The following is an 18,844-nucleotide window of genomic DNA, read 5'->3' on the forward strand; positions in this document are numbered from 1 at the left end:
TCTCTGTTATCAGAGACTGGGGGACGTTTCTTATTGTTTCCGCGAGTGTGTAGATAGGCAGACAGACCCCTTACCAAGGATCCATAATCCCAGTGGAAAACCTGGAATAGTCAGTGTACGACGTCTCATCGTAGAAATGGTGCCGGAAGTGGTTTGATTCTCGAGTTAAAGCATCTTATTAGTAATAGACATTGGGTTTATGCTAGGTTAGATCTGGTTCTTAGTAAGTTTGGATGGTTTATCATCATTTTTGCGTAAATAGAACGTAAAAGACAATTTTAAAATGATTCAAATCATTGCAATTTGTTATTCGTAGAGTAGCATCTAAAATTGACCTGAAACTTTTGCAAATAATTTAACAAAATTAAGTCAGACAAGTTAGCTTACCATTATATTTCGCGAATGCGATGACCATTTCGCATTCCAAATATGTTGTTGGGCCCTTCCTAAATTGATTTAAACATTGTCCAAAATGACAGAGAATTCTTTCAGTGTTCTTTCAGATTTGCGATTTCAACTACAAGTATTATTTCAACGATTTTCCATGTAGGTGAACGAATATTAAAATTTTGTGTTTTGATGTTATAAACTTATGGTTAAAAACCATTAAGGACGAACACCTGATCGACTCAGTATCTCTGTCTAGAGACAGAAAGTAGTATCTTGACAGGTAGTTTCGTAGCTGTTTTTAGCTCACATTTGGTATACCAATGTGAGGTAATCGTATAAGCTGAATCAGTTCATTTGCATGCCATTTGCATGTCTGTATGTAAGTATGTATGTATGTACGTATGTATGTATGTATGTATGTATGTATGTATGTATGTATGTATGTATGTCCGTCCACGTCAAAAATAGCTAAACCGCAGCACCTACTGTCTTAGTATTTGGTGTACAGGTGCACCTAGGGGTGGAGATGTGAATTTGTTCAAATGAACATGTCAGCGCCAAAAATATGCAAATGAGGGGAAAAAAGGAAAAACCCTGTAAATTGCTAAAACTCTGTAACCGTTGGTCAGATTGGGTTGAAACTTGGTGTACAGGTTTCTTTAGGCATTCTAAAGTAGGTGATTAAAATTTTGGATGAAATTTGCATGTTTCTATTTTTAGGGTAATTTTTTCAGTTTTTAGTCAAAAAATGTTTTTCTCTGAAATCACTCATCTGATTGCTTTGAAAGTTGGTATACATGTTCCTCAGGATGACCTCAGTCAAGTGTATACAAATGGAATTGAAATTTTAATATTTGTAATTTTGGGGCAATTTTCCAAATTTTTGGTCAAAACTTTTTTTTATTGAAAAATTACTAATCTGATAGCTTTGATATTTGGTATACAGGTTCCTAAGGTTGATCAAAATCAGTTTAATGAATATCGTGAAGATATCTTGAATTTTGTATTTTCCTGAATTTTTTGGTTACTTTTCTCATTTTAAGTAAAATTTCTTCTTCTCTAAAAATTCTAGCCGTATTGCTCTCAAATTTGGACTGGATGTTTGCAAGGGTGTTACCCTTCTAATTGTTGAAATTATGACAAAATTGGAAATATTATTGTTTTGGGGCAATTTTTGTCATTTTTGGTCAAAAAATCTTAAAAGATACATTCTTTTTAAAGCCCCTGGACAGACAGCTTTTATATTTGGTGTACAGATGTCCAGAGATGACAATAGTTAGATATGTGGAAATTGTCCTGAAATATTCAAATTTGTATTTTTAAGACAATTTTGTCAGTTTTGGTCAAGAAAACTTGTTCTCAAAGTTACTTGTTTGATAGCTTTGTAATTTGGTATAAAAATCCCGAGGGATATGTCATTAGATAAATTTTCTGCTCAAAGTGTTGGGAAACCCCCAAATTTTTATATTTTAGGTAATTTTCTTTTGTGACCTTAAATGACCTACACCAACCCAGGATATGTTGTGAGAGAGTTTTGAAGGCTGTGAACATAATTTTGTCATATTTAATATCAATTTGTAGTAAAATTTGATTCAGAAAACAAAGCTGAGGTAATTTTTTTCATTGCGAACCAATTTTTGCAACTTTTGCATGTAAGACACACAAGAACTGATGAGAAATTTGGATCCAGGATAATTCCAGATGTCGTAATCCCCCCCACAGTGGAAGGCATTTCACTATCTGTAACTGATTGAAGTGCTGTTTACATTCGAATAATAGCACCCATAGCATTAATTAAAACATCCCCAAGGTTGTAAATACATTAAAAAAATTTCCTGCCAGCTGGTCTTATGTAAGGGGTGGAACATTTGAGATTCAGGAGGAGGTAGGGGATAGAAGATTGATGAGGTAGCGTTACTTTTTACCAGATCCCTTTTCCCACTCTTTATTTTTACCCCACTCTCCCACCTTTTCTTTTTGTCAAGCTTCTCTGGCTAATTTTTTTGTTGACATTTGCTTATGTATGTAGGATCTGCTTGTCCCATTGCTATAGAAGTTGATATGCATGTTCCTAAAGATGACCTCCAGTACCTAAGTTGCAGACCTTATTCGCTTTTGTCATTCTTGTTTTTCTGATTTAAATATTTCTTGAATTTACCAATTCAAACTGAATGTGAGCACACTGTCCTTGATGGTATTTTTTTATAGTTGTACGGTGTAAGGCCAAAGTAATTAAATTCCAAGTTTCACATCCCCCTAAAAATTCTGAAAGATGGGTGGGTAAACGGTTAAACACACACACGCATACACCCCTCACACACATACACACACAATTTAACACAAAATCAGATATTCACTTGATGAATATCTTATATAATTTGTCGATGTGTATGTGACAATATGATACACTGCAACCATCTACTTGTGTTATGATGCACAAAGAAGACAGAACTGACTTCTGGTCTTCTAGTCATCATTTGCCATGGTTGTGTCAGTTTTACATTTATCTCTTTTAATTTCTCGCTAAGTTTGGCCATCAGAAATTGCCGTTGATTGACGTTATTCTGAAAAAAAATCTTGAGTAAACACGATTGGAACTAATTTGGGATAATTGGATGGTAAACTATTGTCGGTTTAGTCTGCAAATGTAAGCTCATCTGCTTTTCTGTTTTAATAATGCACTTGTTTTTATGAGTAACTTGCAACATTGCAACATTCAGCTATATTGCACTCAACACTTTTGAGAAATTTAAAAAACATAAAGATCCAATTCCAAATTAGTTCCAATCGTGTTAGTTTGTTTTTCATAGAAATCTTCAAAACCCTACGTGCGCGGATGCAAAACATGGAATACTCTTTCTTTGGCCTTTGTAAATGCTACTTTTATGTATTATCGACGATATAAGACAATCATAGAAAACCTTTGGAGATTTAGTCACAAATTTAAAGTTAATTTTTACCTCTCTCTCACTCTGTCTCTCTCTCGCTCTCTCTCTCGCTCTCTCACTCTCTCTCTCTCTCTCTCTCTCTCTCTCTCTCTCTCTTCATGAAAAATTATAGGAAGGCTTGACATTCCAGCCCTATTAGCTCGAAAATAGGTCAGAATAATCTGATGTTTTGAGTGATTTGACTTGTTTAGCTACTAAAGCGGAAGTATATCTGACCTGTTGAGTATGTATGTATGTATGTATGTATGTATGTATGTATGTATGTGTCTCTGCATCTATGTGGAGAGAGAGAGAGAGAGAGAGAGAGAGAGAGAGTGCCTGAATATGCCTGTCTATCTATCTATCTATCTATCTATCTGTCTGTCTGTCTGTCTTTCTGTCTATCTATCTTTCTATGGCTGTTATCATTTAATGATAATGGCAGGTATAACCAGTAGGATAGCGAGTCAAATTTAGCTTAATCATAGTATTGCAGGGCAGCTTATCCTAGCTCGTTGGCTAGACAAAGTTTACCATTGAGCGATAGCGTAGATTCAAAGGAGGAACACAATGGGAAAGAAATAGATCTGAGAAAACAAAACCATGGCTCAGTAGATGTGAACTGTCACCTTTTAAATACAAGGAAAAGTGGCAGGTCTGTCGATCTTGCTGTCTTTATGTTTTGTTTTTCTCTGTTCTGTTTTTTATATTCTTTAATGTACATACTGTATATTTCTTGCATCTCGACACTGCGTGAGAAGAGCCTTCGGCTCAACAGTCTATCGAGTTTAAATAAAGTCTAATAATAATAATAATAATAGAGCTTTATTTCATCCTTGTCTATGGGATGATTAAAATAAATTACCATTCAGTATTTTAATTGGCTGCTTCAGTGTTTATTTCAGTATATTTTGATAAATATCAACTGTCAGCATTGACATATTAACGTGCCCCTTCCCTCTTATTACCGTAAATTATCGACAATCAACTTTAGAGAAACACATACCATACGTATAGAAGTTGCTTAGAATACTGAAACCTTTCGTACGTTTATTTTCCTCTTTAATCGGCCGTTTTATGTCAAATTCACTTTTTCTAACAAAATGTCATGACATCGTGCTTCATATACGTGAAAATGTTACCAGTGAGACATGTCTTCAGTTAGCGGTAGTCCAATTATGAAGAGCATGATTAATGAGAAAGCAGTTTCCTGTCACAAAAGTGCATCTTGGCCTCACTTTTGACGTGCAATATAAATTTAAAGAATATACTCGGCTGTGCGTGGTTATTTTGTCTAAAATATTCAGTCGCTCTTTATAGAAAGTGTGTACGAAATGTCTTGTGATAAAGTGCGCAGAGTTAGAACAGTGCTATGAGCAATCACGTATACTTGATCAGTTTTATAAAACATAAATCTGTAGAGAGTTGCCAATCATGATCGACAGCTAATATGGGAAGACAGTTTAACCTTGTTTTCCCACGTAAGCTGATGTCTTGAATGAAATAAAGAGTCTGAAAAAGTAAATGTGACTGATGTATCTATATCAATTTGAACGTCATACTGACATATGGATTTATTTGCCCAGAAGTGATCCATTTCTGGTTTACAAGTAAAGATACATATAAAAATAAATTTCAGCTTCACGTATTTGAAAGTAAAAATACACTTAGGGGTGACCTTGTTGTCTTCACTGGGCAATATGGGTTGAAAAAATGTTTCAGGGAAAGAGCAGAGTCGTAATACCTTAATGTAGTTCCAGCTGCCTTACATTTGGTTTCACAAAAAGTTAAACTGACTTTTAATATTTGTCCGAATAACACCCGCTGAGGTTGATTTGGTAGAAGTACGTGATCACTTATTCTGAACCGTTCGTAACAGTGTTGAAAGTTGAATTGACTCTTGAAATAAGGAAACCAAAGCCAGTGGACGATTATTTTACTAACAATTACACTCATAATTGTTGGACTAATACTGGGAATCAGTTGAACTCAGACCCCTTTATCTGGTGTTATTATGATGACCTAGCACTGGTAGTTAGATATAATCTCGACATCATTATATGCTATTACATTTTTACGCATTCAGAAACCACAAATAATTTTGAAATACCTACAATATCAGCGGATATTTACAATTATTACAAAATGCGTCAACTAATGTTACAAAATGCGTTTTATTACAAAATGCTGATACCCTTATTACATTTTGCGTAAGTTATTACAAACTGCGTCATATTACAAAATGCCACAGTACAAGGTAATATATATTGAATTTCTGAATAAATATGTAATTTTGTATTTTTGGGGTAATTTTTGCCATTTTTAGTCAAAAAATGTGTATTGCCAAAACTAATCATCTGATAGGTTCCAATAGATGAACTAATTGATATTTATTGAAATAACGATGAAATCTGCAATTTCGTATTTTTTCAATTGGGCAATTTTTCCATTTTCAGTCAAAAAATGTGTTTCTCGAAAAGTACTGGTCTGATAGCTTTGGAATTCGATATGCAGGTTCCTACAGATTAACTAAATTTGATCTTTTGAAATTATGATGAAATCTTCAATTTTTATTTTTTTGGGCAATAGTTGCCATTTTTGGTCAGAAAATTTTATTCTCAAAAAACTACTCATCAGATAGCTTTGGTTGACATGTTCTTAGGGATGATCCGATGTGATATATTCAAAGTATGATGAAATCGTCAATTGTGTATTTTTGCAGCTATTTTAGCCACTTTTTTCTGGTCACTGAATTGAGCTATCAAAGATTTCCACTTTTTTTATCAACATGTGTCAAAAATAGTTATTCTCTAAATAAACACAGCGGAGCTATATTGGCCGTAAGGTCGCTTGTTTTAATTTAAAATTATTCTTCTATGAAACTGCCAGCCAAATCGCTCTCAAATTTGGGTTGGATGTTTCCAAGGGTGTTACTCTTCTAATTTGTTGAAATTATGAGAAAATTTGGAAAATTTTTATTTTGGGACAATTTTTGTCATTTTTGGTAAAAAAAATCTTAAAAAGTATTTTCTTTTTAAAGCCCCTGGACAGATAACTTTTATATTTGGTACACAGATGTCCAGAGATGACAATAGTTAGATATGTGGAAATTGTCCTGAAATATACAAATTTGTATTTTTAAGACAATTTTGTCAGTTTTGGTCAAGAAAACTTGTTCTCAAAGTTACTTGTTTGGTAGCTTTGTAATTTGGTATAAAAATCCCGAGGGATATGTCATTAGATAAATTTTCTGCTCAAAGTGTTGGGAAACACCCAAATTTGTATATTTTAGGTAATTTTTTCAATTTGCGACCTTAAATGACCTACACCAACTCCAGGATATGTTGTGAGACAGTTTTTTCATATTTGGTATCAATTTGTAAGAAAATTTGATCAAAAACACAAAGCTGAGGTGTATTTTTTTATTGCGGACCAATTTTTGCAACTTTTCCATGTAAGACACAAGAACTGTTTAGAAATTTGCATTCAGGATAATTCCAGATGTCGTAATCACCCCCCACAGTGGAAGGCATTTCACTATCTGTTATTAATTTAAGTGCTGTTTACATTTAAATGATAGCACTCATAGCATTAATTTAAAAATCCCCAAGGTTGTAAATACATTTCCTGCCATCTGGCCTTATGTAATACCAAGGGTTGGAACATTTGATATTCATGAGGGGGTAGGGTCTAGAAGATTGATGAAGTAGCATTACTTTTTTACCAGATCCCTTGTACATTTTTTTCCTCCACTCCCACCTTTTCTTTTTATCAAGCCTTCTCTGGCTATTTTTTGTTGTTGACATTTACTTAATATGTTTTTAGGATCTGCTTGTCCCATTGCTATGTTCCTAAAGATGCCCTCCAGTACCAAAGTTTCAGACCTTATTTGCTTTTGTCATTCTTGTTTTTCTGGTTTAAATATTTCTTGAATGGACCAATTCAAACTGAATGTGAGCATAGATAGTGTCCTTGACGGTATTTTTATTACTTGTATGGATGACTGAAATGTCTTTTGATGTGGAATTCAGTCATCTATGATGAACTGTTTGGAGTATGGTACGAACACGCACGTTTTTGTTGTAACTTTAAGTGTATAGAGCCATTTATGAAGTTTGGTATTTTTCCCTTGCAAGACTTTGAAAGCAAGCATTATCTTGAAATCTGTTACACTATCATTCTACTCATTACTGAGACTAGTTCCAGAAAAGGATACACACAAGCACGAAATGCCGTTCCAACAATGAATGCCTTTATTACATGAGAAAATCTACAAAATTGATAAAACATATTAATGGAAGAAATTCAAAGAATTTTCAGTTCATGTGTGGAAGAAACTTCGTATATCACGTTACTTTTGTTGATACAATGTCCCTCTTCATCAAAGTCAAACCCGTCGAAGTCGATATCGTCATCTAGTCCTTTTGAAAGATTTTATGATACGTATGATGTTTCTATTTTCACTGGTTACTTATACAGTAAAGTTGAACGTAAGAGAAAACTTGCAGCTCTTCACAATGATCACAAAAGAAAACTTACGTGATAGAAAACTGTTGAAAATATCTTTTTTTACTTTAATTTTAAATTCAAACATAAGAGAAAATGTGCAGCTAGTCACAATGATCACAAAAGATACCTGATAGAAAACTGTTGAAAAAAATCTTTAAAAGCATACCATTTAAAGAACAAGGTTTTTATGTGCCACAGTCTTTTGTCTCAGTAGTATGAAAACAAAAGTGTAAAAGTTAAGCGAAGCAAGGTCAAAGCTTGTGTCATTCACACGTCCCAAATTTTCTATTGATAACTGCAACAAAAGGATTTCCTGACATTGTCACAGGATCCTATAAAAATGTGTTGATTTATCGTAGACTTTATTTTCTGACAAGTCATAAGACAGTGCACATTTGTCATGGGCAAGAAAAAAGTAATTATGCAAAACATTCTCGCAGTCGGCATGCCTTACTACCGTCGCAATCAGCTAGAACTTGGTTTGCTGTATGAACTTCGCTGAAATGCAGACACATACTCAATCAAATTGCTGTAGCCGTTGTTCAAGATGGTAGCAAAGTTGCAAGTTTGAAGGGAGATGCAGCGCGGTGACTTTTGAATATCATCGATCGTGACTCAGCTCAGCAAAAAGTACTACTTGAAGGTAAAGAAGAAAGCATTCATCCGTTCTCTAAGAGTTTGCATGGCACAGAAATGTCATGTTGGTTTTTTTGGCAAATGATGCAGCTGTACCTCTGCTAAAGCAATTAGTCCGAGTTACTGTTTTTACCATACATATTCAGTAAAACAGACCAAATCATGCCACTGACCAAAAAAAATGAAACTGCCCTTTTAAGGGCCACAATAGTCTCCAAAAAGAGAACTTCCAATACCCAAACTTTTTTGTGTTTGTGTGAGTGTAAATTGTGTTTGTTTGATCGTGATGAAATCAGGGAATTGTACTTGATTGACACATCCAAAAACCCAACTATCCTAAATGTTCATTTTATGGTAGCCAAATTGCATCGAAATATTCAATTTGTACTTGATCAAGATGTTGAAAAATCTGCTTATTTTGATGGCAGCAAAATGACAGTAACGAAATGACGACATTGTACTAGATTGAGACGCTCATAAATCCGACTCTTATTATGTTCATTTAGGGTAGCGAAATCCAAGTGTAGTTTTATCTCCAGGAAATGATAGAACCGTTCCCGATTGAAATGTTCCAAACCCCAACAATAGTGTGCTTGTTTTGAAGTTTGATATTTGACTTTGACACTTGTTTGTAACTTTGATAAGCAGCATAGGTGTCGCGGATATCCTTGTCTCATTACATGACAATGGCTCTATTGTTCCAGTCAGAATTTGGGTGTATCTCTTGGGGTCTTATAAACGAACTGATGGCTAATGGTTCTACTCCGGAATAAAAAGGACGCGATGCGTTCTACAGACTCAGTACGCCCAAATAATCACATGATCCCGGTACAAACAAACCCACATGTGTACTAGCGTGTATGGAAATACACGTACGTCTATGCGCGTTTGCGCACGTGGCTTTGTTTGTACCGTGGTCGATTCAAATTCCGGGTTTTGCCTATTAGAAGCGATAAAATAATCCTGGGGTCTTATAAACGGGCAGGGTCTTATAATCAGAGGAATACTGTAGTAATTAACACTGATTTTATAATATTTGCAAACCTAATTTTTATGTATACATGTATGTCAACTTTCTTCCTGCAACTCTTCACTTCGCATGAACCCTCCATAATTTTCAGTCCTTTGGACAATAAGTCGAATCAAAGTCCCCCCATCGCCGGTATATGTTGGCATTAATTTTTTTCCCATTACAGGAATTCCTCAAGAATATTATTGTGAAATTACAGACACATGTAACTTCAATGACCTAAAATTTAATATGTGTTCTATGAATGGTTGTCATTCAACTTCATATCTGTGAAGCTGTCAGTTTGATTTTTGAACATTACAAATGCAATAATTTTGCAACTGAAAAGTTTCATTTGATTTCAGAGTACAGTGTTTGTGACTGACATCTAAACCTGCATATTAAATGTCAGTTGCTTAATATTTATATTGATCAATTTCAACTTACAGACAGTTAGTTTCACAAATGGCGGTCCAGTATCCAGTCTTAATGGTCCCATGGAGAGAATAATTCAAGATAGATACAGAGGCCAGGCAAATCCAGAGTACTTTTTCCAGTAAGTATGGTGGCCAAATTTTCTGTATTTTTGTTGGTATATATATTAACTGGTAAATTAACGTTTCGTGAGATTCCTTAATTACACTTGAACAACCTTGTTTGTCACTCAAGTCTCTGTTCTCAAGTCCATCACCATTACAGACTGTCTGGACCAATGTCATTGAAACGTTTTACAAGTCTCAAGGGTCATAAAAGGTCACCTGTACATTTGCCTGATTTAAATTCCCTTTCATTTTCAAATTTTTGTAAAAGATGTTAGACTGCTGTATGTATTTGGCCCCAGCAATAGCAGTATACCGGTACATCCATGATTCGACTGGACTATCAGGCCCCTCTTGTCCTTAGCATGTCAACAATTATCACTCGATGTGAAAACAATTGCTTTATGTCGAAAAATGACAGCCATGTCAGCTTAAGTTCAGGGATGTATGTCCATAGTAAAGGAAGTAAAAAGCATTTTAAGCAATATAAGACTTTTTTGTTGTCTTTGCAGCTATCACTTGCATGAAACTCCAAGACCAGTAAGTAAAAAAGAAATTACCCTTCATTTTAGCACTTGTTCAGAGCTACCCTTATACGATATATATAGTGGTAGTGATCTCGGCCCACAGGGATTACATGTACCGTACATGTACCGTACATGTAATCACCCCAGAAATTATGGTTACAATTTTATTCCTTCGGACAAAAGGTCTAATGGACTAATGAGTTTGCATATGTACCATATATTGTATGACGTATGCTGTATGCCGTAGACAGAGGTATCTAAAAAAACTGTGTCAGACAGTAATGTTTTTCTAAATCTGGTGGGATGGTCACTATGGTGATATTTCCATAATGGTTTTAGTTTTTAGTGGAGATCAATTAAGTGAACAGGTTTGATGTCAGTGGATATAAGCATTTTTGCCAAGCCATAGGTCACAAGACCACTAATTTGCTATGGTCCATTACCCATGAAGATAGTTCAAGTGAAAAATAGTGCTGACATTTAATTTTGATGCCTGCAAGGAATTGTTAGTCCCTGCGGACACAGTCTGGCGGGGACTTATAAATTGGGTTCCATCTGTCCGTCCGTCAGCAGCTGTTAATCTCAGTCACCCCTGAGCTGATTTTTTTGAAACTGTGTACAAGGATAAAGTACTGTGGCATACATATGCACGTCCATTTATTTCACAGTGCGATCAAATATGGCTGCTTGGCAGCCATTTTGTTGCAAATTTTTCATGTTTTTGAACCATAACTCAACTATCCCTGAACAGATTTCATTCGATGTTGGTACACAGATAAAGTACTATGGCATATATATTCATTTTAATGTATTTTGCAATACAATCCAATATGGCTGCCAGGTAGCCATTTTGTTGCGATTTTTTCGTGTTTTTGAACTCAACTATCCCTGAACAGTTGATCTTGCAATGGAAAACACCAACAGCCATAATTTTACTGTCCCAAGTACAGAAACATGACCCCCCCCCCCCACAGACCACTATCATGTGATTTCCCAATATTTAACAAATCCAACCCTCTCTCCTGAAAGGAAGCTACCAAGTATGTAATGCAATCACCGTAATTCAAACACTATAATCCAGTGGGGACTGTGTCATCAGTGATGACTTGTTTGGTTTTAACTTTAATTTGAAGTATGTTTGTAAAGATAATTGCCTCCTTCAATTAAAATGCACAATGTTGTGAAGGAGTTATAAGGCTCATGGAAATCATAGCACTGAGCATGAATTTCTGTAAAAAGACCATACTTAGGGTGCTATTTTCATAACTTACTTAAAAATTCCTATTCTTGTCTACACAAAAATTCATCAGGAGTCAAGCTTTCAGTTAGCTAACACCCTCAAGAAGATTCATGCTGCTGAATGTTTTTTAAATAGGCTCCACGCTACTGTGGCACCTACGGGAAATTAATTAGTGGTTTTGTGCCATTATGACTTACTTTAAGTTTTGACTCAAAAAGTTTTACAGCTTCTCAAAAATTTGCTTGTTTCAGATTACATAAGTCTTAGGTCAGTGTACCCTGAGAGCAAAGTAATTTAAAATTCAAAAAATAAGCCAAAGCTGGAAAATAAAATGATGATAATGTGGAATCACAGCTTCAATTATTTTTTGGAGTAAGCAAAAATATAACAACACAACAACAGGTAATCATCAGGTCAAGTGTGTATGAATTATAAGAGCAGTGACCTTTAACCTTTCATTGATTTGTATCAGTCATTCAACACTCCACAAGCATGGCAGGCTACTACTATGGGTGTTCCAGCATTAATGAATAATTCAGCTGGCACACAGACTTCTGGAATGTACTACCCAACCCAAGACCATACCAGACGAATACAAGAGCAAGAAGAGGAAATAAAAATGCTGCGAGAAGCTATCGATGAAAACAAACCAAAGTTAACAGACTCAAGCCCTGGCAAAGGTTACTGGAAGAAACAAATACAGCACATTGCAGCACATTTAGAAGCCTACACCTATAAAGATCCTGATTTCAAAGCTCAACTAGGGCAGCCAAAGATGGGAAAGGTTTGTAACTCCAAATGACCTTTTTGAAGAGTATTTTACATTTATCCACTGACAACAATGCTGTGCATAGTCAATGGGTCAAACCCGGAATTTGAATGGACCACGGCACAAACTAAACAACGTGCATGATACGCATTAGAAACTTGTGTGTACTTCGATACACTGCACGTATACACATTGGTTTGTTTTTACCGCCATCACATGATCTTTTGGACATACTGAGTCAGTGGTACACATCATTGCCTTGTCATTCTGGAGTAGGACCATCGGGCCACAGTAACTGAATGCTCCACCTTGCCTCTATTTGCATGTTGGTTTTAAGGCAAGAAAACTAGTTATTGTTGCAAAATTTCCTTCCTTGCTATGTTCTGTTGCAAAGCCGTGCAATGTACTAGTACAGCTGGGGTAATCCTAATTCAAGCGCCATGTGCGGCGAGTGGCAAACCACGTGCCGCGAGCCAAAGTTAATGATGCACAGTTAGCATGTTAAGCTACAAATAGGTGCATTTTCACTCTAATTCATCTTCACTGTTATTAAATCACATTTAATAGACACCGTGTATGTGCATGGGGTTGTGACCTGCGATACGTGTTTTCATGAATTCAACATGTGCTGGCCGGTAAGGGACTAGAAAAAAATTATAGGGAGGGAGGGTGAATTTTTCAAAATGTTGCTGAAGAAAGTGACTCTCCCCAATTGTTATGCCGTCCCTGTACGTGCTATAGTTAACATCAATAATATTTTATTTGACAAATATTTACTAATTCATAATGTGACGCCTCATCCCACCAAATATGAAGGCTGTTGCCTAATATACTGGCAAATAAGTTAAATTCAGGTCAAAGGTCATCCTGGTTACTTGATATTTTTGCTGTACACTTTCCTCCCATGATGGCCGTCCGGCAAAAATCAGACCTGTAGCCATATTGGCTAGCCGTGGTTGCCTTATGATTTCAAAAATTATGCATGATTGAGACAGGAGATAGCATTTTTAGCTCTCATTAGCTCACATTTGGTATACCAATGTGAGGTTATCGTATAAGCTGAAGTTGTTGGCGTCTATATGTACCGGTATGTATGTATGTATGTATGTATGTATGTATGTATGTGTGTACATATATTATGTCCGTCAACATCGAAAACTCGCGAACTGCTGCAGTTTTCAGCTTGGTATTTGGTGTGTTGATGCATCCTGGGCTATAGATCGGATTTTGTTCAAATGAAGTTTGCATTGCCAAAATTATGCAAATGAGCTTATAAAATGTGAAAATGGTCAAGAATTAATTAATAATTCACTGGAGAAGCTATAGCATCATCGGCAGTATTATTATTTTCAGCAAAAATGTACAATAAAACTTTATCTGCCACGAGGTCACTTGTTTAGGTTTTCAGTCTAATCTAGAAATTACTGCCTGTACTGGTAGTAAAGGAGTATAGGGCTATAATCAGAATGTGAGCAGAACTTAACAGCAGTTAGTTTTACATTCTTTTCAAGTGCATATATTGGTTTGTTGATATCTGCATATGTGTATGCATCAATCTGCTACATAAACATGAATACGAATTCATTTCTGCTTAAGATCTGTCACAATAAATCTGCCTTTCAGAACTTACTCTTTTGACAATGTTCTATCATGAAGAGTAACGTATTGTACAAAGAACCCTGTCATATTGTGTTGGGCAAAAGGAAATGTTTTTGATCAAAAAATCTTTTCTGCAAGCAAACACAAACAACATATTGCAAATACACCCAAACACACAGTCAGAAACAGCATTATCAATAGTGGATATATATTTTATAAATCTTCAGGTATAAAACAACAGATTGTCAAGAGAAATAAATGAAATTTATAGAAAACATATTACCACTTTTCACAGATTACGGCAGCTTCAGTTGATGATGAAGAAGATGGTGAAATTACGATATCCATATCTTTCCAATTGAAAGAGGCACCAGCTTTACAGAGTACGTGTGACTTGTCTCTTAACAAAATCATTCCTGAATCTTAAATGTAGCTTTTCTAGGGACTGTTTGCTTTTAATAAGTCCATCTACAGGAACATAAATTTAGGTCCATCTGTCCATGTGTGCATCTAGAGTCATACTTACCTGAACCAATTTTTGTCAATACTTTGATGATGGACAGTGTATCTTACATGTACTTACACTTGTATGGTTGTTTTGCATTTATGATCCTCATCATGTGTTATTGGTCTGTTTCTTTATTTCTTTGTCAGACTCTCTCAGAAATATGTACACATGACAGAAAAGTTACAACTCATACATGTACTTGTTTAATATCATGTATCAGCAAAGAATACCAGGTGTTCCATAATGTTTAATCAAATATGATGGATGGACATACCTAATGAATGGATAATGATAATTTTAGCTGACATTTGGTATATGTATACATACCAAAAAGAGCCTAAGTCAGTGGTGTGTGTAATATGTGTGTGTCTGAGTTGGTGTATGTATGTATGTATGTGTGTGTGTCTGCCTGTCTGTCTGTCTGTATGTATGTATATTTAGTCCCCACGGACACCGTCCGGGGGGACTTATAAGTTTGGTCATGTCCGTGCGTGTGTGTGTGCGTGCGTGCCTCCATCCGTGTGTCCGTCCGTCCGTCCATCCGTCCGTCTGTCCGTTCACGCAGATATCTCAAAGATACCTGAAGCGATTTCATTCAAACTTGATACAAGGATTACTTCATATGTCATACAGATGCACGTCGATTTGTTTTGTGATACAATCCAATATGGCCGCCGTGCAGCCATTTTGTTACGAATTTTTCATGTACAGAGCCATAACTCAGGCATATCTCAACCGATTTTATTCAAAGTTGGTACAAGGACATTGACCAATGTCATAGATATGCACGTCAATTTGTTTTGTGATACGATCCAATATGGCCGCTGTGCGGCCATTTTGTTAGCTCCGCTGTCAGCGACGCGGAGCTTATCAAATTGGTTGATTTTCCGTCGTCGTCCGTCGTCGTCCGTCAACAATTGCCTTCTCCTCTGAAACCGCAAGTCCAATTGCTTTGAAATTTTATATGCAGCTCACTTGGGGTGACCTTACTTAAGTTTATTCAAATTGTGGTGAAATTTGCATATTTGTATTTTTGGGGCATTTTTTGGTGTTTTTGGTAAAAAAATCTTCCTCTCTCAAACCGCGTGTCTGATTGCTTTGAAATTTTATATGCAGTTTACTTAGGGTGACTTCTGTCAGATTTGTTCAAATTGTGGTGAAATTTGCATATTTGTATTTTTAAGGCAATTTTTGTCATTTTTGGTAAAAAAATCTTTAAAAATCTTCTTCTTCAAAACTACCTGTCAGATAGCTTTGATTTTTGGTACATATGTCCCTAGGGATGATGCATTTCAGATTTGTTCAAATTGTGCAGAAATATGCAAATTTGCATTTTTAAGGCAATTTTTTGCGATTTTTGGTCAAAAAATGTATTTCTCAAAAAGTACTGGTCTGATAGTTTTGAAATCTGGTATACAGGTTTCTATAGATGAACTAAGTAATATATATTGAATTCCTGATGAAATCTGTAATTTTGTATTTTTGGGGCAATTTTTGCCATTTTTGGTCAAAAATGTGTATTTCCAAAAGTACTCATCTGATAGCTTTGAAACTTGGTATACAGCTTCCCACAGATGAACTAAGTGGAATCTGTGTTTTATCACAGATGTGTTTTGTGATTACACCTAGCTATCTGCCTTCCTTACATCATCATCGTCGTCCCCTTAGCCAATCAGCTCTTCTACCCATGACTGTTATCAATCCTCCTTCCCAGCCAATCAGCCACGTTTGCACACGACACTACATCATCAAGCCTTTGTCTCATCGCTTCCATTCATTCATTCATTCATTCAGCCGCTGGGTTCATGCCATACCAGCTCGGCCAACATTCTCATACCATTCATGTTTCCACCTGGGCTCGTACAGCTTACCTGTCCCCAGGACCCCTCCCCCCAAGCCATATCACCACTATGGTGATCCCTTGTGCGCGAGACACCCTGTCTTCATACCATTTTCCACCTGGGTTCGCACAGTTTACCTGTCCCCCAGGACCCCCTCCTTCCAAGCCATATCACCACCGCGGTGATCCCTTGGGCGCGAGAACCTTGTCTGTTCCATCCATGTTTCCACCTGGGTTCGTACAGTTTACCTGTCCCCCGGGACCCCCCTCCCCCCAGGCCGTTTCACCACTGCGGTGATCCCCTGGGTGCGAGAACCCCTCTACTAACATCATTCTCAATTCCTTCCCTCCTTTTGGGGGTCACTTCAGTCATACTTCCTTCGTTTGGGCTTTGGATTCCATCCTGACCCCCATTTCTCGGGAATTCCACTCCTTTCCCACATTTCAACCTCTCAGGATGGATCCATCATCAAGGTCATCCGGACCTTGACCCCAAGGTCACCTATGACCTTTGCTCGGTCGCTTGATTAAAGGGGCCCTCTCCCATATATTTGCTCATTTTATTGTAGGTTAGTTTGCTACTTCTATTTTGACTGTTTTGTATTGTAAGTTTTGATAGTACTTAGTTTGAGATCTGCAAGGGCACTTGTTCTATGCCCTTTACTGCTTTATATTTGCCGTTTCATTTTGTGCTTTCTATACTTTGTCGGTGTTTCCGTTCTGCTTTTTGCAATAAACCCTCTTCTCTTCCCTCAACTTAGCGGTGGTGTATTCATAAAGTGGAATCTGTGTTTTATCACAGATGTGTTTTGTGATTACACCTAGCTATCTGCCTTCCTTACATCATCATCGTCGTCCCCTTAGCCAATCAGCTCTTCTACCCATGACTGTTATCAATCCTCCTTCCCAGCCAATCAGCCACGTTTGCACACGACACTACATCATCAAGCCTTTGTCTCATCGCTTCCATTCATTCATTCATTCATTCAGCCGCTGGGTTCATGCCATACCAGCTCGGCCAATCCCACCACCATCCCCTGTCTCCTCCTCTCTTTTCCCTTTCTCTCAAGTGTCCGGGCTTTGGATTCCATCCTGACCCCCATTTCTCGGGAATTCCACTCCTTTCCACATTTCAACCTCTCAGGATGGATCCATCATCAAGGTCATCCAGACCTTGACCCCAAGGTCACCTATGACCTTTGCTCGGTCGCTTGATTAAAGGGGCCCTCTCCCATATATTTGCTCATTTTATTGTAGGTTAGTTTGCTACTTCTATTTTGACTGTTTTGTATTGTAAGTTTTGATAGTACTTAGTTTGAGATCTGCAAGGGCACTTGTTCTATGCCCTTTACTGCTTTATATTTGCCGTTTCATTTTGTGCTTTCTATACTTTGTCGGTGTTTCCGTTCTGCTTTTTGCAATAAACCCTCTTCTCTTCCCTCAACTTAGCGGTGGTGTATTCATAAAATGATATTTATTGAAATTATGATGAAATCTGTAATTTTGTATTTTTGGGGAAATTTTTGCCACTTTTGGTCAAAAAATGTGTATTTCCAAAACTACTCATCTGATAGCTTTGCAATTTGGTATACAGGTTCCTACAGATCACCTTAATGATATTTATTGAAATTATGATGAAATCTGCAATTTTGTAATTTTGGGGAAATTTTTGCCATTTTTGGTCAAAAAATGTGTTTCTCAAAAAGTACTGGTCTGATAGCTTTGAAATTTGGTATACAGGTTTTTATAGATGAACTAAATAATATTTATTGAAATTATGATGAAATCTGCAATTTTGAATTTTTGGGACAATTTTTTCCATTTTTGGTTAAAAAATGTGTTCCTCAAAAAGTACTGGTCTAACAGCTTTAAAATTTGGTATCCAGGTTTCTATAGATGAACTAAATTTGATCTTTTGAAATTGTGATGAAATCTGCAAATTTTATTTTTTGGGGCAATTGTTGCCATTTTTGGTCAGAAAATTTTATTCTCCAAAAAACTACTCATCAGATAGCTTTGGTTGACATGTTCTTAGGGATGATCCGATGTGATATATTCAAAGTATGATGAAATCTTCTATTGTGTATTTTTGCAGCTATTTTAGCCACTTTTTTCTGGCCACTGCATTGAGCTATCAAAGATTTCCACCTTCTTCATCAACATGTGTCAAAAATAGTTATTCTCTACATAAACACAGCGGAGCTATATCGGCCGCTAGGTCGCTTGTTACAATTTTTTCATGTACAGAGCCATAACTCAGGCATATCTCAACCAATTTTATTCAAACTTGGTACAAGGACATCGACCTATGTCATACACATGCACATCGACTTGTTTTGTGATAAGATCCA

The 18,844-nt window shown here is 36.4% G+C and overlaps 1 protein-coding gene across 3 annotated transcripts in view; it reads left to right on the plus strand.

Annotated features, from left to right (window-relative positions):
- Positions 1–18,844, plus strand: part of LOC139122130 (uncharacterized) — a 121,313-nt gene that overhangs the window by 43,504 nt on the left and 58,965 nt on the right. For all 3 annotated transcript variants that reach the window (XM_070687539.1, XM_070687538.1, XM_070687540.1), the window contains 4 exons: positions 9,921–10,027; positions 10,523–10,550; positions 12,250–12,561; positions 14,441–14,528. In XM_070687539.1, coding sequence (XP_070543640.1) covers positions 9,921–10,027; positions 10,523–10,550; positions 12,250–12,561; positions 14,441–14,528 — 535 coding nt within the window. The remainder of the gene's footprint in view (positions 1–9,920; positions 10,028–10,522; positions 10,551–12,249; positions 12,562–14,440; positions 14,529–18,844) is intronic.

Source organism: Ptychodera flava, chromosome 21 (genome assembly GCF_041260155.1).
Source record: "Ptychodera flava strain L36383 chromosome 21, AS_Pfla_20210202, whole genome shotgun sequence".
Classification (NCBI taxonomy): domain Eukaryota; kingdom Metazoa; phylum Hemichordata; class Enteropneusta; family Ptychoderidae; genus Ptychodera; species Ptychodera flava.